The following is a 20,086-nucleotide window of genomic DNA, read 5'->3' as shown; positions in this document are numbered from 1 at the left end:
GGACAAGTTCTGGTCGGATTTGCTAGCCCAAGCTGCCAAATCCCACGAAACCGTGATGTGGCAGCAAGCTATAGAGCAATCAAATCCCACTGCACTTGCACTAATTATTGGATAACAAAAGGTCTGTTTGGTAGAATTTTAAAATTTTAAAAATTCGTGAGTTAGGCATCTTAGTTCTAGAAAATTTAGAACGGGAGCTGTGAGCAGATTAGGAGTCTTTGATTTAAACATCTTATTTATATTTTGGATTGAAAATAGATATTTAAATCACTTTATTTTATCTCACAAACTTCAAATCATATATAGATCTCAGAGCTTCAAACTGGGTCAAACATTCAAACGAACATAGCTCTTAAAACTATGATTCTAATTTCTAATCTGATTGAACTACCATACTCCTTGCAATTTAATCAACAAATCAAGGCCCATATTATCTATATTTTATCGCTAGAAATGTTTAAGCCATGGTGCCCCACATGTTATACTCACACACTACTTTGTTGGCATTGTTTTAAAAGTTTGGCATGGTCATGATCTAAACATCTCAATTTTAACTAAACTTTGGTCATACCTAGGTTTTATCTGTGGTTAATTTTTGGCTTGGCATGTGGGGATACAAACCAAATAGTGCTGGTACACAAACAAACAAAACGAAGATATGGGGAACAGAGTCCTCATATCTACTGGAAGAAGCGCTAGCAGCTCTCCGTTAGACGAGCATTTGGGGTATGACCAAAATCATTCTTGAGTCTAGCACGTTGAATCTCATTGCTGCTCTGAAAAGAATTACTTTTGATCTTTCTCCTCTGGGTGTTTTGGCGATAGAATCTCGAAGTATGCTACTGATGCAATTCATTGAAGCTGGGATCATTTACTGTACCCGTGACTGTAATTCGGTAGCAGATACTTTAACAAAGAATAATGCTAGTCTAGTTGGGGATGATCCTCATCTACGGTTAATCATTTCTCAATTTTTTTAACTAGTCGTGTGGCCAACAATTTAGCTGAGACAAAAGTCTAATAGAATCTGTTTCCATAAAAAACACCTTTGTCTACTTTTGTTCCCACCATGACTTGTTCATTGCCTCGTTTGTGTGGTGAAAGACTCGAATTTTTTTCTTAGATGCATGAATCATTCCTTTTTCGACCCTTACTATTTTAATTTTAAAGTGAATGATAAAATGGCAGCCATCGTTTAGTCAAACCCTTCTACATCAAACAAGCAAACCGTCAACCCAAAGAGAATTCTCTCAAGTTGGAACATCCATGATGTGCTGTTATCTATTCACAGCACAGGCTACACAAACTGTATTTTCAAATCCTAAACCAGAAAACGAGTCATAAACAATCACATAAGAAGCCCATTTCATTTCATCATCGGTAACACTGCAACAACATGCCCTCTCGCCGACAGCAGAAACCATCAAACAGGAAACCACCATTCCCTAACTCTAAGCTCCGAATCTTTATCATGTGTCAATTTGATCTCTCATTGATATATAAGATCACCTAAATCACTAAATATAAACTAAAACGATAAATTTATTATCACTCACCTAATAAATTTGACAAAAAATTAAATGTCCCTTCTCCCTCTCCTCTTCCTCTTCCTTCTGGCCCCTTCTCCACGCTTGCTTCGCCCCTCGCCGAGTATTTAAACCCGCCGCACTTCTCCCTCGTCGGCTTCCGGTAAGAGGGAACCGTTTTTTTAACGCCCGCTTGAGACCCACACACACAGCCGAGAGCCCCGAGCTCGATCGAGGAGCTTCTAGAAAGTTGGGGGAGTTCCCTAATGGCGTCGTCTCACATCATTCTGCCCAAGGAGGAGGAGCAGGAGGAGCAGGAGGCGGGGCTAGGCGTGGCGGTGGAGGCAGATCACGACTCGCCGGCGCAACGGTCGTACCAGGAGGGGCCCGGGAAGGCGGCGCTGCCGTTCTCGGCGACGTGCGTGCGGATCTCCCGCGACTCGTACCCCAACCTTCGCGCGCTCCGCAACGCATCGGCCATGACGCTCCGAGACGACGACGCCACCTACGTCAAGCTCGAGGAGGGCGACTACGGATACTTGCTCGACGACGTCCCGCACCTCACCGACTACCTCCCCGACTTAGCAGTGAGTACCGCCGCCCTTCCCGTGCTCTGTGGTTGCTTCGTTGCTGGATTCGATGCTCCAGGGTACAACAAATGCTATGAATTGGGTGCTGCGTGTGCTGGGGATCGTTTTGGTCGCGGGGGTCTCGATTAAGCCATGAGGCATTAGCTTTGGCCGTGCCATTTATTAAATTTCTCTAGAATAATGCCATTTATGGTAGTTATTAGGCGGAGTTTTTGGTAGTTACGCTGCGATTTTATTGCGTGGTATACTGGTATTTGGGGATTGGTCGAGGCGGGAGCTGCATTTTTGGACATTTTTATGAAGTTGCACATTGGCGAGTCGGCCGGTGTTTAGTCAGCTTATTAGCTGGATATGATCCAAGAGTAAAGTAATATTACTTGGCGATTCCTGGCGAAATTGAGGTTGCCGTGTGGATCTCTTGTTTCCTTGCGTCTATGTCGTAGGTTGTCAGATTTGTTGTTTCTATGCTTCTGAAAGGGAGGTTTGACCCGGTAAAATGGAGCGTAGTTTTACTTTAGGAGCAGCTCGTCTTATTCTTAACAGAAAGAAATTACTTGTGATTGGCAACAAATTCTCCTTGCTGTAATAAACCATTTAGGTGTGCATTAAGAGGAGACGGGATATGCAGCAATTTATTTTTCTAGTTTTTCTTTAAATTTTATATTAAAATGAAGTCGTTTTCAAGGTGACATTACAAGGATTGAGCTAATGGTTTCCCTGTTCAATCTTTCTGGCAGACTTTTCCAAATCCTTTGCAAGACCATCCAGCGTATTCAACCGTCAAGTGAGGATTTCTTTCATTTTGACTTTGCTACCTCTTTTGGACGATTTGTAATAATCATGCTCGTTATGCAATCTGTTAAACTGAATGTTTTCTTCATACATTCACCAGGCAGTATTTTGTCAACGCAGACGATACAGTACCTGAAAAGGTAAAAGAATAGCATAATTGATGCTTCCATATGTTGATGTTGTTTCAGTATGGATTGGTGAAGTGACATGTTCTTTGTGCTACCACAGGTGGTTGTTCAGAAGAACAGTCCACGAGGAGTTCACTTCCGTCGTGCTGGACCTCGTCAGAGGGTATGATGCCTTCGATATACATCTATACCATTTGCGAGCAATGCATTATTTAAATAGTCTGACGTAAATTTTCAAACCTTAGGTGCATTTTGAGTCAGAAGAAGTGAAAGCGTGCATTGTAACTTGTGGAGGCCTTTGCCCTGGGCTCAATACTGTCATCAGAGAGTTGGTGTGTGGCTTGTCCCACATGTACAATGTCAACAATGTCTTCGGAATACAGGTTTGAGTCATTCTAGATTACCTAAACCCCAGCATAGATGATCTAGAATGTCATTCCTTGCAGTTTTTAACTAATCTATTAATTTTTATTTTTATTTTGAAAAAAAACAGTGATAGAGTCTTGATCTTTGGCCTGTTAAACTCTTGGCAGAAATCAATAGGAATTCTGCAATGCATTTCATGCAAGTCTAAAGTGAATAAACAATGTTTGGCACACAACTTCAAACTCAATTAAAAAATCATTTCGAATGTATTATACTGAGATAGTTGCAAGTTCTGGGATCTTCAAATTTTATTGCCTGACGTGGGCCCTTCATTTGCGTGATTACACATTAACAACTACTATGAACTTTGTGCCAGCTAGCGGTTTTGCCATGATAATGAGTACACATTGTGATTGTAGTGCATCAGTGAGATCAATTTTTTAATTGTACTTAGTCTATGCATGAAACCTTTCTGTTATCACCGAACATGTTATATGCAATTTACCAGGATGGATACAAGGGCTTCTATTCGAGCAACTATCTTCCCATGACACCAAAGAGTGTTAATGATATCCACAAACGAGGTGGTACAATTCTTGGAACATCACGTGGTGGTCATGATACCAAAAAGATTGTTGACAACATTCAAGATCGTGGAATTAATCAGGTACATGCTTGCTGATTAGTGTTTTTCGTGCAATCCTTCTTATTTTGGAGGTTGAGTAAATATTCTTGAGTAACTCATCTAGGTGTACATCATTGGAGGAGATGGAACTCAGAAGGGAGCATACGAGATATTCAAGGTAACCACTATCACGACTCATGAGTATATCTGCCAGATTTGGTTCAGAACTTTAGATATTGTCAAACCGCTTCTTTTGCACATACAACTTCTGTAACGTCTGTTCAAGCACGCGCAAGCAGCAGGGACCTCATGTGGTAGTGTTGAATGTGGTTTGAATACTACCATTAGGGTTTTTTGTTGACAAACATTGTAGAGACTTTGATCTAGAAGTTTGAAATTTTGATTGAGTTGTATTTTTAAAATTACTGACAGGAAATTCGGAGACGCGGCCTAAAAGTAGCTGTTGCTGGTATTCCCAAGACAATTGATAATGATATAGCGGTAATTTGTCTACCTGTTTCCTTTTTTTCTTGCAAAGAAGCTTTTGCTGCGCAATTGTTGATTTGGAAGGCTGTATGTGCAGAGGCCTGGATCAATACTGATTATTTGTATACACTTCCATTAGGTTATAGACAAGTCATTTGGTTTCGATACTGCTGTAGAAGAGGCGCAACGTGCCATTAATGCAGCTCATGTGGAAGCTTCAAGTGCTGAGAACGGAATAGGGTTTGTGAAGCTTATGGGTCGTTATAGCGGTTAGTTTTCCTGCCTACGAACTGAAAACCATTTACCCCTTGTGTCAAAGCATAATGGATTCCTGAACTTTTTTCGTTTTAGCTATTTCATTTTGCTGTCCTTACAGTGACAGTTCCTCGCTAATGCAGGGTTTATTGCAATGTATGCTACTCTTGCAAGCAGAGATGTGGTGAGTTATTTGCTTCTATTTATACCCCAACTATTCCGATCAATATTCTGTAGTTTCTTCAAGTGTCTTGTATTGTATATTTGGCTCTGTTGCCTGTTTTGAATTCTGCCATTGTGTAACATGTGACCGCTAATGTTCTGATATTTCATTTACCTTCATGGTAGATGGAACTAATTATTCATGTCCATCTTATGTAGGACTGCTGCTTGATTCCCGAATCACCGTTTTATTTGGAAGGGGAGGGTGGACTATTCGAGTATATAGAAAGGAGGTTGAAGGAGAACAACCATATGGTTATTGTTGTGGCAGAGGGAGCAGGACAGGATCTTATTGCTCAAAGTATACCTGCTGCAGATCAGCAAGATGCATCTGGAAATAAGCTGCTTCTTGATGTTGGTCTCTGGTTAACTCACAAGATCAAGGTACATTTATATCAGTTTTTCCCGCGCAGACTACAAATCCATTTTAATTTCACCTTTCGTAATTATAATTGTTTGAAATGTTGCTTTGACATGCACTTTGTGCACATCTTTCTAGTTTCCACTAAAACTACAAGAATGCACACAAATGGTTATGACATGTTCCTTGGGTTTGAAACTAGTCTACCATAGGCAAAGTAAAATGAAACCTTGGAAGGGACAGCAACTTTACATCCAAGGAAAAATTATTGTGTGAACTTGTATTATACTCACCAGTTAAGTAACATATATAAGTCTAGGTGGAGGTTCAGAGCATGGTTACTAATAGCTAGCTGGATGCCTCGGCATAAATGTTCACGTGGGTTCATAAACCTTGTTCTATAACTTATTTATTAGGTTCAAAACTTTAGCTGTAGGTCATAGTTAAATTACTTCATTTTTTCAAGCTTTGGGTGTAAAGTATATTGTAAAAGGAATAATATCATCTATACCACCACTTTAGATGCACTTTTTATCTATACCACTAGCTTATGTTATTGACATGTAGGACCAAACCCCACCTGTCATTGACACAACTGATGGTATAGATGAAAAGTGCATCTAAAGTGGTGATATGGATGCAAATCCCCCAATGTCAAATATAAATTTCTACTTTAGTACTCTAGATGCATAATGCATGTAACTATCTGTAAAGCTTACAAGGCTTGGCAACCTCTTGGTGTGGAGCCATGCACACTATGTGGTGTTAGTATATCAGAGGAACCCTCATGTCCGTCGTTCTTTTGTGTCTTATTGATTAGTGATTACTAATATACTACAGTGTTGCTCCAAGGTTCTCTAAGCAATTCTTTAATGTTGCATTATTGTCTTATCGGTTAGGATTATTGCAAGAGCAAGAAAATGGAGATGACTATTAAATACATAGGTAATTTTCTCATGTTTACTTCTTCAGTGCAGTGTTAGTTTGTACTTTATAGCGTGTCAAGGAATTTGTCAAGAACAGTTTGTCATTTCTAATGCAGATCCAACTTACATGATCCGAGCTATTCCGAGCAATGCATCAGACAACGTCTACTGCACACTGCTCGCACATAGTGCCATTCATGGAGCAATGGCAGGATATAGCTTTACAATCGGAATGGTCAATGGCAGGCATGCGTATATACCATTTCATGTGAGTATAACTTTCAGTATATCCTTTTGTAAACAGGGATAGAATACCCCTTTCTGCTAGTTGAATGCAAGTTTTAGGAAATGGGCATATTGGTTGGGGCCACCGATATTTTCTTATGGGTCAATGAATTTTGTTTCCACTTTCTTTGCGGCAGTGGTAGCTGTCATCACAGATCATGCTAAGATGCCCGAACTTTGTGCTTACATTTTGACACAATCTTGCACACTGCATACCCAAGAAGAACTGAAGAAGTGAATCCAATTCAGTTTAGTGCTAAACAAGCCTTCTGTTTCATAAAAGGAGCGCATAAGGAGTCTACACTCACCATCAACAATCACATCGCACTGCACTTGTTTGAAACTTTGCAAGTACCTTGGTAGACATCGAAACTCAACTAAAATTTCTTCTGTATCTTTGCGTCCACAAGAGTTAGGATGTGCCATCTGGAAGGAAAGAAAGTTTTGATGAAATTCACGATTAGGATTTCTAGAGGGGATAGTTTTCTCTTCTCTCTCTTAATGTTACCTTTGCAATTAGCATGACTCCAAAATTTATTCTGACAACAGAGGGTAACATCAACACGAAACAAGGTGAGGATAACTGACAGGATGTGGGCAAGGCTGCTGTCTTCAACCAACCAGCCGAGCTTTCTGGGCCAGAAGGACATCGATGCGGCCAGAGAAGCCGATAAGGCGGCAAACAACAGGGAGAACGGAGAGGATACGAAGAAGCAATCTTCATCATTGTTGGCAAATGGTGAGAAATAACGTGCTTTTGACTGTTCTTAGTTGTGTACAGTAGCTACTGCTATTTGGCTGAGGTCATGGGCCAAAGCTGCAGATTCAGTGAGTTCTGCCTCCATTTGCATCGTTCTGATTTCTCGGAACGAATACACTCGAACACTATCTCGATAGTTCACGTAATAAAAGCTCCAATTTGTGGCATTTGCATCAGAACGCAAACGGCAAGTTACCTGCTGGATGCATGATCTTAATTTATGCCTGTGTATTCATCTTCTGTGATGGCCATGGCCATCCATCCTCTGCAACCGCGGTTCCTCTCAAGCAAGGTAATGGGTAAGCCAAATATAATCAGCTGTGAGCCCTAGCCGGCCGGCAGCTCTTCCGATGAGTTCCAGGAATGCTGCTTCTTCCAATATAACTTCCTGTGTGACCATGTGTCTGCCTGTCTGGTGCGGCGATCTCACGGGTGGTTGCTTTCCATCGCTCAACATTTCTTTCCCGTGGCCCCACCAAACAGACCGCCGACCGTCCACGATCCTCTTGACTTTCTTCATGTTGCACAGCCGGAGCCGGCGGCCGAAAGCGGGGCATCACACGTTCCCGTCGTTGGACATGACCTTTTCTTTTCTCGTTTAACTGTTCTGCACGTTCTGTGGTTCAGCTTGATCAAGCTCTCAATGCTCAATTTCTCCCTGACATCTCTACGTTTTTGCATGGGAGAAGCCTCCAATGGCGTGGTTGAGGCCCCTGCCCCTTCGACGCCATCGCAGCAGCCGACGGCCGAAACTCTCGCTCCTCCATCTGTAGCACCGGACGCGAGGGCACCGGGCTCTGACAATGCGGACGAGACCGGTGCAGCTGCGGCTCATCAGGAGGAGCAGCCGAACCAAGAAACAGAAACCGCAGAGGAGGCCGCCGCTGCGAGCCCAACCGGAACGCATGCGCAGGAGAAACCCACGCGCGGGGCAAATGTCTCTTCGCCCGCGACACCTCCGGAGACGCCAGAGCGCGACATGGCGCCGCCGTCGAAAGCCGGAGAGCATGCACGCGCAGCCGAGATGGCGCCGGACGTCGACACTGTCAAGCTCGAAGGCTGCACCACGCCGCCGCCACCTCCGGCGCACGACTCCGACGGGTCCGACACGCAGAGCGCCGATGGCCACGGGAACCCAGTGCGCGGGGAGAAGCCGAAGTCAGAGGGTTCGAGCGTGAAGCGAGACGTGGCTGCCGCGAAGTCGAGTCTGCTCGCGTTCCGGTCCTTCTCGCGGGACAAGAAGGTGAACAAGTCCAGGGACGCGGCGCCTCCGCAAGGGCTCGCGCCGATGCCTCCGGGAGGAGACCGGCAGGTGCACGGCAAAGCGGGCGAGGAGAGCGCGGAGCACAAGGAGAAGGGCAAGGAGAGGCGGAAAAGGTTTTGGAAGTGAAGGTGGTGTGTGTTTATGCCATGCATGTAAAATGCATAGTGGCGGATTGGCAGTGCACTTCAATTTTCTCACATGCAAGTGTCGTGATAATTGATATAACATGAGCTTGGATTTACCGATCGATTATTTCATGTAATAACCTGTACAGCGGTTCGAAACGACGAACACACAATCGGTCCCACTTTGTTGTATAATAATGGTTTTAGTAAAGAAACATTTTCTTTGAAAATACAACTCTTTCATCTTTTCCAACATCATCATCCAGAAAACGTTTTTGAGAATTGCTTGATACTTCAATGAATGAAATAGGTTAGTCCATAGCCTCCCATTTAAATCTAGTGTAAAAATAAGTAATAGTGACATTTCTCTAAAATCATGAAACGTTATGAATAGTGGACTAATTCATACTAGGATGAGATGGTTCTTCATATCAGACACCCACCCACAAATTATCTCTCTGGAGTTTACCTAAGAAACCAAAATCGAATATGGGATCATTTCATCTGTAACATGCCGGACTCGAATGGTCTAAAGGGGTTCATCATTTAATAACGATTCATATTCTACATTAGTCCTTCACGTACGCCTTCATCATGAAGACTGAAGAATAGAGCCTAAAAAAAAAAAACTGAAGAATGGTGAGGTTAATGTGATCTGTGATAACGGCGAAGGGTGGAGAAACAGACGAATGCTATTATAAGTTTCGATGCTATTAATGTGATCCATAACCATTTGGTGTTATAGAACCAATTTCGCCTAAGAATACAGTGTTCGAAGATATCAAACCGAATGGGGATCCCTGCACCGATTATCACTTAGTTCTCATACGATAGAATACATGGCTTCAGCTCTAGTAAGCTGATCACAGGTACACAAAATGCACCAGACTGACGTTGTGCCTCAACGTCAGAGGAGCCATTAACATGAGCTACTGCTACAGTGCAGAATATGATCTCTGATGCTACTGTTCATGAAGATATTACGCAAATAAACTGTTATCAAAAGTGATTATGAATTTACTGTTTCTCGATCGCATTGCTCTATAAACGTTAGAGGATCATATTCCGTAAATCAAGTACTACTCTGATTACTTACCAACGCCGCCTCTCAAGTCTCAAACCAGTTTGCAAACTGCGATTAACGCAACCCAGATACTTATTTTGTGTCATATTTTACTTAAATAAATTACACAAGCGCCTCAATCGCCAATGTTTGCATCCTGCATCTGTTCACTAGCTCCCATCTGGTCAAGTTGTGATCCATGCATTGATGCATCTGACAGGTTGATACGCCGCCATGCATGCTTCTTTCCACGCCACATTTTGCTGGACAGTTCCTTCACTTCACCTCAGTTGGTTTAAGCTCTTCCTTTTCAGTAGGTTTGAGCGCTTCTTTTTCAGTTAATTTGAGCGCTTCTCTTGTGCCTGCATCAAATAGAATAGTTCATGTTTCTTTTAGATCAAAACAACAAGAAGAACCCATGCCTGTTACTAGCACACAAAAAAAACATACAAACAACAAAACGCATCAAGAATTACTCATCCAGGTTGATTTTGGTCAAATATCTTATTATTAAAGTAAGACCCAGAGGAACGTCATTTTGCCTTAGATGGAACTCCAATACTGTGTCTCATAAGGTGCTGCTTTTGGCCAGGAACAGGTTGAACACCATTTGTTGGCTGCTTATTCCCTGCCATTTACAATGCCAGGACAAGCTCGCCATTCACTCAACCAACAAGCATACAAGCTCGCCATTCACGCAACCAACAAGCATCTGTTCTAAATGTACTGTTTGGATTCTCAATTTGACATAATTCTGTTGTATAAATTGCAATAAAATGAGCAAGGAAACAATCCCGCATATAAAATTGAGACAGCACAAAAGCACATAGCCATTGAACATGATCTTGCATGAGTGTATAACAGTTCAGAAGTAAAAGCATTCACCATCTTTAGTTAATGAACTAAACAGTAAGGTGATGTAATAAAATTGCTCTCAAAAGGTTCTAAGTAACTGGCCCCAAAACAACAAGGTTCTGCTCCCTAGCTGATCATATTACACATTAAAAACTAGGCATGTAACTAAGATCACACATAAAACCAGAACCTGACAAATATTCTCTGAAACTTAGTAAAGCTTTCTAGACAGGGCTACTGAACAGATTCAGAAATACAAAATAAAACAAAATCTACAGAGACTAAAATTAAGTGAGCAACAGACCAACAACTCAAATAGAGAATAGACCATCAAATTCTACAGCTCCAATAATTACAGTAGCACCATATCCAGGAATTCAGGTTAGCAGACAGTGCACATAGAAGCAACCGAGTCACAGAACTCAGTATACAGAAACTAAACCGAGAGTCCCAACACACAACCCTCACAATCTGCCAGAATTAGCAAAGCGACAGAGAACTACACAAGTTCAGTCTATTGTACTTAGAATACATGCCTAGTTTCAGTGAATTTCATCATCATCGAACATTAATACACATGCAACCGTACTGTTCGGGATAAAGAAGAGGTAAAAACTCATAGAAAGATTTGATGAAATGAGCTAACAATTGAGGCAAGGTACGACTTAAAGGTCGCAGCCCCAGAAATCCTATCTCCCGTTGTTGCCACCGACGAGAAGGAAGACGGAGATATAAAACCTCACCACACTGCAACGGAACATGTGGGTGAGCCTCAACTGCGCAACTCCGAACACCACCACTTCTTCGCGGCACCAAGTACAACGACCAAGCACGAGGTGACCTTGGGCCCAACCTCACCGATGCAAACCGAGAAGGAACAGAGGAAAAAAATGTGATTCAATCTGTTTCCACCCATGTGAGGAGAGGGGTAGATAAAGGGGAAGCAACTCACACGCACACAGATGAGGCTGAGGGATTTTCACCTCCTAATCGTGTGCGCCCCCTCCAATTGAGCGACCCCTAGGCGAATCCAGTGACCAGCAGAAGAACCAGCTGCGCTTGTCGCGCCTAGAGCCCCCATGAACGTGCGAAGGACTCAAGCACGGCCGTTTCGCTGCCACCATCCAGTGCCTGACCCATGCACTCCCAACCTCATCCTCAACTGGTGCAACCCATGCTGAACCCTAGCAGCCGGCCACTGCTTATGCCGGACGACTGTGGTCCTAGGCCCAGCAAAAGAAAGAAGGCCCAGCCAACTGCTAGTATTTGGCCCACAAAAGAATTTTTCTCACATTAAAATTTCCAAAATTTACAACAAATTCTATCGCCACCATTAAAAGAAAGTGAGAGCTGTGCGCATGTGAGTCAACTTCTACAACAATTATGCTCTCCTAAAAGAAAGGTTGCCTCACAAGCACAACACAAATTCAGCAAAACACTATTCAGTAATCTATTTCTATTGGATTGTCAGGATTTGTTTAATCAACTGATACACAACTTGGACCACACTGTACGGAACGACCCGTGTTACTAGTTACTACCCTTCCGTTGCATCACATAGTCACCATCAAGCTGAGACTCCTGCATTAAGTGCACTAACTTGCTAAGCAGTAGCCTTAATAAGTTGGTCATTCAAACCCTTCTAAACCAGAAACCAACATGATGAGTCCCTAGATTTTCAGCATGGCAAGCGGGGCATTCATATGGATAGTCACACACATAAATCCGTAGCGGGTACCAGTATACAAGAGTTACTTCCTCAGACATCTGGAGATCTCACCGACGCAATAGGTGGGCATAAAAATGAAGTTCTTCTGGATATCAAGTTCGGCTACTCCTCGCAGCATCTTCTTCCTTACATCAACAGAAACCACCATCTCCAATTTGTCTATGTGGCTGGTGCTGCTCCTAGAAAGCATGAAGACAACATCGTCATCCATGCTCATGGTGGGGTATGCAACTGTAAGTTTTTGCAGCTTTGATTTGGTGTCGCTCCCGCTCAGCTTAGACAGCAGGTTAGAATGCCTTGGGTCGCCGAAGTCCATAGTGAGGTCCTTAGTGTCTACTTCACAGTCAACGCGCCAGTCCTCCCATGAAGCAACCGGGATTGGCATGTTATATGTTGTGGCCTTCCAACCATCACGGAGTACCCTGGAGTTGCTTGAGTTTTGGCGCACCCATTCGAGGTAGGAATCAGGGATGGTCTTCAACACTCTTGGATTTCCATCTCAATGTACTTGATAGAATCTTTGTGTCGGCTGATGGCGATGTCCCGGAGAAAGTTGGGGTTACATTGTTGGAGGAGGAGATCCCAGTTGCCTTTTGCCGGCGTGGGAAGCGGGACGCTGCGGAGCACTGGGCACTCGTCGAGCACGTTGCAGAGGAGGATCCACGCCAGAGGTCCACGTCCACCCAGGAGACCGTGCCGTGCTTACCGCTGACCGTGATCGACTTCGCCGTCTCGTGGTACAGCATGTCGTTGGCCACAGTGTCCGGTAACGGGACAAGCGTATCCCACACGGGCTCCTCCACTGGCATGCGCTTGGAGATCGACCCTCGGCATTGGAGATCGAACTCCACTCTTATGAGCGTGCCGCCGCTGGGATCGTACATGGCAACCCTTTTCCTGAGGGCGGCGACAGCGTATGAGTGTCGTCGAAGCAAAGCAAACACAACTTTATTTGCTTCCATTTTAGTATGGTTAAATTTTAGCTTAGCTTTCTAGGAGCCCCGAACTAAACACGCCCATTATCCTCCGTTAGAAATAAATTGATAATTTGTCACTAATAAAATTATGATGCTATTTATGTCAATAAAATGCGAAATTATCTAATTCAACAACTATGAGCCAGAGGGATAAATAAGCGAAATCAATTCTTGATCGTTACGGCACAAGCGAGTACCGTGCCTTCTTCATCGGCCAGAAGACAATTCTAAGGTGCTGGTTTAGGCCTCTTGTAACTTCCACAGCCAATTTTCCGATGTACAAATAGAGAATGCAAATTTACAGGAGCCCTGTACTATTGAAAACCGAGACAGGGCACTCTCGAAAAATACAAAAAGGCCTTCTAGAAAAAAAAATTTAAAAGGCTTTATTCACTTGTGCACAAAAAACACATTTACTTTGCACTGATTAATAGATACAAAACTACAGCACATGAAGTTCACAGATTACAGTTATTTTGCAGTACTTGATCATCTCAGAAACTGAGTGGCGAGATGTGTAGGTGCAAAATTGCATAAATGATCCAAGAAATCAGATATTGCAATTCTGCAAGAACCATGGATAGGGAGAAATGCCCACTCAACGTAAAGGAGAATATCCTGAATATGGATCACTTGAAGTCTCCAAGGCCTGATCCAGTGGCCATTGTCGTTCCCGTGTACCACGGAGCAGCTGGTCCTTTCTCCTCAGATCCATCACTCAGCTGCCCAACAACCCCAACATCTGAAAGATCAACTTTCTTTGCTGCATATTACAACGATAGAACACACATAAGCTATAAGAAACGATGATTCTTCCTTTTCAGTATATAGAATATTTAGCTATTGAACTGTGCTTGCTGATCTCCTCCATGCTCCTGCAGTCTTAACTGAGTGTACTCTTGCCTTCTTTTGTTTTGTGAACTGTAGCACATAATTCCATCGCATATTTTATATGTAAAATAGGAGACAAGCTACAGTCTTGAAATATGTTGTTCATTGTTGCTACTAATAAAGAAATTACTACGTACAACATTACATGTGCAGAACTGGGACTACAGCTCATGATATATAGTCTTAAATATTTGCATGTACAGAACAGGAGCTAGAGTTCTTTCTTTTCTTTTTTTGAAAGCAAGGCAGGAGCACTGCGTCTAGGAAGTTGGAAAGCAAAAATGTCTGTACATGAAAAACAGGAAGAAGAGCTGCAACTCATGTTCTGATATAGCTAATAAAGTTTCTAACAGGAAAACGGAAATGCAGAGGCAACACCAAATGCATGCATAAAAAAAGAGCAAATAGGTTATAATTAACAAAGTAGAGATGCTTACGGGCAGTTATATTCAAATCAATAAGCCCACGGCTCAAAGAATCTGCCCATATGCCAGACTTGACCTGGAAAGCCCCTTTCTTCAAATCTGGTTTTGATGCTGACATAGAGACCGGCTCCAGCTTTGTGGGGGACGTATTCATGGGTTTGATGGCACTTGCTGTAGGCGATTCCATTTGTGAAGTTAAGGCACCAAAATTCAGCTCCTCTAAAGGACTACGATCAGATATTTTGACATTTCCAGTAGGATTATGTGTTGGTTCAGTAAGACCTGAACTTGTATTTGAAGCGAATGCACCAAATGCGTTGGATCCATCAATTGTAGCGAAAGGATCGAAAGATGCGGCACTAGCATGTTGAGGTGTGGGTTTTTTTTCTTGTAACGATTTGCTTGGGGTGTCATGCACTGATGACCCTGTGCCTGAAGGGAATGATGTGGCAAAGGATGGTTGGAAGGGATCAAAGGCAGAGGCAGAAGGATGTGCAGGGGAAGATAGATTATGCTCTGACGATTTGTTAGAACTACCTAAAGATGATCTGCTCGCAAATAGATCAACACTATCCTGCAATTGAGATGAGGCAGTGAGTTAGGGAAACGATGACAATATGAGAAGCCGTGGATTTAAGATTTACCAAGTGTTATTCATAAAATATTTATGTAAAGTTTCAGCTGTCAAGTATTATTTTCTTTAACTGTGAGCAGCTTTTGCATCATATTAATGTAGGATAATCTAACAAGGAGATGTGAAACGAAGTGAATTATGCTAAAAAGATATCACTAGACACTAGATCAGGGTAAACCTGAGAGTGAGAGCCAGTTGCTGTCTCTAATGGAGCATTTGCTGACTGGAAAGCTGTATTGGCAAATAAATCAACTTCTGGCACAGGAGCAGTTCCAACATTTGGCATTGCGGTGGTGTCGACAAGGTCATCCATTAAACTTGGTCCAAAGAGATCCACGTGATTAGAGCTCGCATTGGCTGTTCCAGACGCATTTGAAAGACAACTAAGTAAAATGTCTGACAACAAAATGATGGATGTGGTCAAACAAAAGTAAATCCATAGAAAAATCTTGCATCTTATGTCACTATTCTGATAACCATTAACCAGAAACATTACGACGCCAGCATCAGAACACACATAACAAAATTAACAATGGCTACCAACACAATGGGACCACTCTGATACAACAATCACCACATAATGTTACGAGAGACAGTAGAGATTAATGACCAGATGTGGAAGATCCTCGTGGGTTGAAGTCATCATCATCTTCATTGTTCACTTTCTGTGAACTTGGGCCTCCAGATGTGACACTCATATTTGACGATGGTTTCGAATGTGATGTTGAAGAATCATGATTTCTAGAAAACAACAAAATAAACAAAAAACTAACTATGAAATAATCACTTAATAGTGGATTCTGGTGCTCTTCAAGCCATTGCTCAATAAGTAGATAAAAAAACAACCAATACAGGTCTAATAAAAAAATTGGAGAGGTACCTCCTGCCATGCCATTCTTTCTTTGTTGACTTATAGCTAGTTGCACCGTTCGTATTTTCTTTTGACATTTTTCTAGCTGTGTTGTAACCTGACACTGTTTCTTTACCGCTGTTGCTCCATTCTTTGCCTCTGTAGCTATCCCTGATTGCGTCAGCTTCCCTTGAACTCCCAGTGCCTCCGTAAAGACTACCAGATGAGTTTCTGCCACTGCCAAATGATGTTGCACTTGACCTGTATGTCATTCCAGTCGATGATAAACCAAAGTACCTACACATATGGTCCGTGTACAGATGTGATTTTTTTTGCTATCAGTGCTGTACTGCATCTGTAAATGGTAAATCAGCCGTGAATGCCTCACTTATCCCTCGTAGCAGCAGCCTTCTCCCTGACTTGTTGAAGCTTCTCCCCGTCATCCACAATATCCAGAACAGTTTCAGCCTTCTTTCGCACGTTAAGCCCAACATCTTTTCCATTAGGCTCCACATACTCAAAGCTTGTAAATGTCTTCCCAAAGAAAATAAGCATCAGACAAAGGCATGTGTTATAAGCAGTGAAATTTCCACCAAAGCAAGCTGATGACACATACCGCAATTTGTGAGCTATTGTCAATAATGTCATCGACGGCACGTTCAGTGCCATTAGCCAGAAGATACTCAATCACAGCCAATGCCTGTAAATGAGATAAACAACCAGTTATGAAGAAACAATCCAAACAGTGTATTCACCAACAATCAACTCCATCTTATCACTACTCTCAAAAAAATTACATCCTACCTTATACACATGACGCCAATTCGCACCGGCGTTCCCCAGCCGTTGCCACAACACATTCATGATCATTGCACATTCATCACTGCAGACAAAACAGGGCAAGCAGCGAACAATCAAACATGTTTTCTCAATACCCTAAATTCAAAGAGCAAGTGAGGTGGGGGAAAATTGAGCTTTGGCACCCACTATCTTTTGGTGGCTCGGGCAATGTCCGCCAAGTCGGAACCATGAGGCCCCCACGGCTCGTCGCTTGTGGCATCAAGAACCTACAGTTGAGAAGACTCTCGTGAACATGTCATGATACAAATCGCAAAATTCACCACATCGATACACCGTAAATCATCCGACTATCAAAATTTGACAATTGACGGCAGAATCCGGAGAAGAAAGTCCCAACCTTCTGCTCGATTTCGGGCACCTTGAGTACCTTGAGGTTCACCTCCCTCTTTCTGCATAAAAGGGTAGAAGAAAAGTTGTTTACCAAAAGTCCTTTACACAAACAGAGAAAAGGAACCGAAAGAAAGCGATTCTCACATCTCCCGGACGGCCTGATCGAGCACCTTCATGAAATCCATGGCGGCGAAACGAGATTGGACCAAGAAGAATTACTATCGCGGCCTCGAGATTCGAGGAGCTGCTTGTTCGTATCTGCTCTAGGGTTCCGTGGAGAAGGCGCTCTTTCTTTCCCGAGACGAGGGCGCGCAAACTGACGACGACGACGAGGCGTGGCGACACAGAGACAGAAGAAAAAGATGGCGCCACGCGCGGTCTCACCGGCGGGGTGGGTGGGTGGGGCGTGGTGGATTCGCCGCGCGACCGGCTGCCATGTGTCCTCCAGGATTCGGTTCCTCGTCAAGCCTTTACTTGTCTTGGGCTTCTCGATCTCTCTGGAATATAGGCGCTATTTGGTTTTCAGGCTGGTTGGGTTCGAGCATTAACTAGTCTTTTCAAAATTTTGATGTCAAAAAACATGAACAATGCTAAAATATAGGTGAAAAAATGTTATTTAGATTGCATTCTTGATAACTCACGAGCAATACCAAAATACATAAGAAAAAATGTTATTTAGATTTCAATCTTGCTAATTTTTACCAAAGTTACGAACATAACATACCTAAGTGAGATCTCATTTTATAGATTTAATTATAAAAATATAACAGTGCAAACAGATTGTAATTTGAATATACTGCTTAGTAGATATAATAATTTGGAACTAGTTAATATATGAGTTTTGAAATCCGTGTATAAGAAATCTCATGATGTTGAAGTCATCTTGACATCATTATTGACGTGTGGATCCGATCTGATGCGTCAACGACAACACGAGATATCAGGGGATCGCAGTCCGCTTTGGTTGGGCAGCCAAAATACAAGTGAGTATTTTGCTCATTCTTGTTCTCGCCCGCGTGCAGAATTGAAATGCTCGGACATGCCAAAAGGTTGGAGGTCATCCAAACAGCAGCCAATTATCTGAGGTGTGCTAAAAAATTGGTAGAGTTGATTAGGGCTACAAACCAAAAGTGTCCTTTATCCCCAAGGTGCCAAACTAAAATTTGGCTGCATCCAAAATTAAGGCATAGCTAAAATTTAGCTAATAAGATGATGTCTAGATGACAACTATGCCAAAATTCATTTGATCATGTGCATGACAGTGGCTCCACATGTAAATAAAAATGTTAGCTTCTAAATACAGTCGATATGGATCTTCATTTGTTCATTTAATTGTAAGAATTACAGTGGTGTAAATAGATTATAATTCTCACTTACAATTTAGAGATATTATCGTTTAAATGTTTATTTACCCTATGTCCTTGTGCCACCTACACACTTGCATGGAGCTTAGCTGCCCAGGCAGACCGGGCGAGGGAATTGTCCGCCTGAAAGTGGCCATGATTTTGTGAAGAGTTGGCTTGGCCGGGACGTGCCAAATTTTTCTTAGGCCAAACCAAAATTTGGCTTTTAATCAAATGGTAGCGAATTTTTTTTTAGTATGACATAATTTTGGTTTGACCATGATGAACAACCAAACAGTCCCATAAAGCACTATTTGGACTCTGCTTTCGTTTTGTCAACCCCGTGGGCCAGATTCAATGTTTCTTGCTTTTCTTATAAAAAAATTGTTTCTTGTTTCGATTCGGTCGGGAAACAAAGCTTCGAAATTTCCATGTACGCTTGTAACGCTAGTATTATTCTATCAGCATAACTACTTGTTCCATTCAAAAAACGAACATAGCTACTTGATTGATAAGGTCGCATACTTCATCCAACACTCCATCGAGAGTTGCATCACAAATTAGGTTCAGAAAAAAAAAAGGTCGTAGCATCACATATCTATCCCTGGAATGCCACTATGGTCCATTTACTGGTAGGTTTGGTTCGTGTGGTGCTGTTTACCTTCCGATATAATTTGGCCAAATTCTGCGTAGAATGTTATCGGGCAGATTCCACTGTTAGAAAAAGGCCACGAACGGACGAGAACACATAGATTATTTTAATCGTCTATAACTCATATGTGATATTTAACCATCTATTAATTCTTCATATACATCTTCAACCCAAATCTTAACATAAAAAATAGTTCTAATAAACTATACGTCTGCATTGCCTAGCAGCGACGGGGCTAGGCTCAAAGCCCTCAAACTCAAACAGCTGGCAACGACCCTGCCCCAGGTGGTAGTATATATATGTGTGTAATATACACCGTTCATCCAGCGAGAGTCAATTCATCCGGAATAAATAAATGACGCTGACATGGAGTCTCGCCCATTCAGCGACACCTAGTGGGTCCATCCAAAAGGTATTGCCCACTGTTCGAGCGAGACCTTTTAGATATAAAAATAGATCGTGTCGGCTATGCCAACGTTAGCGTCTCATTTGTATCCAACCGAGCCAGCAGAGAGGGAGGAGAGCTCAAGTAAGGGAGGAGAAATTAGAGACGAAATCCTGCTAAAAGAAGTAGGTACGTTTTTTATCTATTTTTTTTATAAACCTGGTAAGATAGTCACTAGTGTTAGATTTTGACGTAGGTTAGAGGTTAGATCTAGGATTTTTTTACAAACCCAGTAGAATAGTCACTAGACGTAGGTTAGAATGTAGATCTAGGTTTAGAATTAAGGTTAGATATAGTTTAGCAATTAGATCATGTTTGTA

At 42.4% G+C, this 20,086-nt stretch overlaps 2 protein-coding genes across 2 annotated transcripts; one reads left to right on the top strand and one right to left on the bottom strand.

The window, feature by feature from the left end:
* Nucleotides 1–1,623: 1,623 nt before the first annotated feature.
* LOC133908686 (ATP-dependent 6-phosphofructokinase 6-like) lies at nucleotides 1,624–8,946 on the top strand. The gene is made up of 15 exons (XM_062350810.1): nucleotides 1,624–2,113; nucleotides 2,854–2,900; nucleotides 3,009–3,048; nucleotides 3,137–3,199; nucleotides 3,282–3,419; nucleotides 3,911–4,069; nucleotides 4,152–4,205; nucleotides 4,460–4,528; nucleotides 4,653–4,782; nucleotides 4,912–4,952; nucleotides 5,150–5,374; nucleotides 6,251–6,296; nucleotides 6,394–6,545; nucleotides 7,112–7,301; nucleotides 8,012–8,946. The coding sequence occupies exons 1-15, from the start codon at nucleotides 1,793–1,795 to the stop codon at nucleotides 8,710–8,712; spliced, it is 2,376 nt and encodes a 791-aa protein (XP_062206794.1). The 5' UTR covers nucleotides 1,624–1,792; the 3' UTR covers nucleotides 8,713–8,946.
* A 4,537-nt stretch (nucleotides 8,947–13,483) lies between these two features.
* Nucleotides 13,484–17,784, bottom strand: LOC133908684 (clathrin interactor EPSIN 1-like). Its single transcript, XM_062350809.1, has 11 exons — nucleotides 17,471–17,784; nucleotides 17,334–17,385; nucleotides 17,123–17,202; nucleotides 16,940–17,018; nucleotides 16,752–16,835; nucleotides 16,524–16,669; nucleotides 16,166–16,432; nucleotides 15,896–16,026; nucleotides 15,464–15,642; nucleotides 14,664–15,225; nucleotides 13,484–14,098 (listed from the first exon to the last, which is right to left on the bottom strand). Exons 1-11 carry the CDS (start codon nucleotides 17,509–17,511, stop codon nucleotides 13,965–13,967), a joined length of 1,755 nt encoding a protein of 584 aa, XP_062206793.1. The 5' UTR covers nucleotides 17,512–17,784; the 3' UTR covers nucleotides 13,484–13,964.
* Between the last annotated feature and the right edge of the window lie 2,302 nt (nucleotides 17,785–20,086).

The sequence above is a fragment of the Phragmites australis genome, chromosome 2 (genome assembly GCF_958298935.1).
Source record: "Phragmites australis chromosome 2, lpPhrAust1.1, whole genome shotgun sequence".
In the NCBI taxonomy this organism is placed as follows: Eukaryota; Viridiplantae; Streptophyta; class Magnoliopsida; order Poales; family Poaceae; genus Phragmites; species Phragmites australis.
The sequence above is the reverse complement of the archived record's forward strand: the minus strand, read 5'-3'. Positions and strand labels throughout refer to the sequence as shown.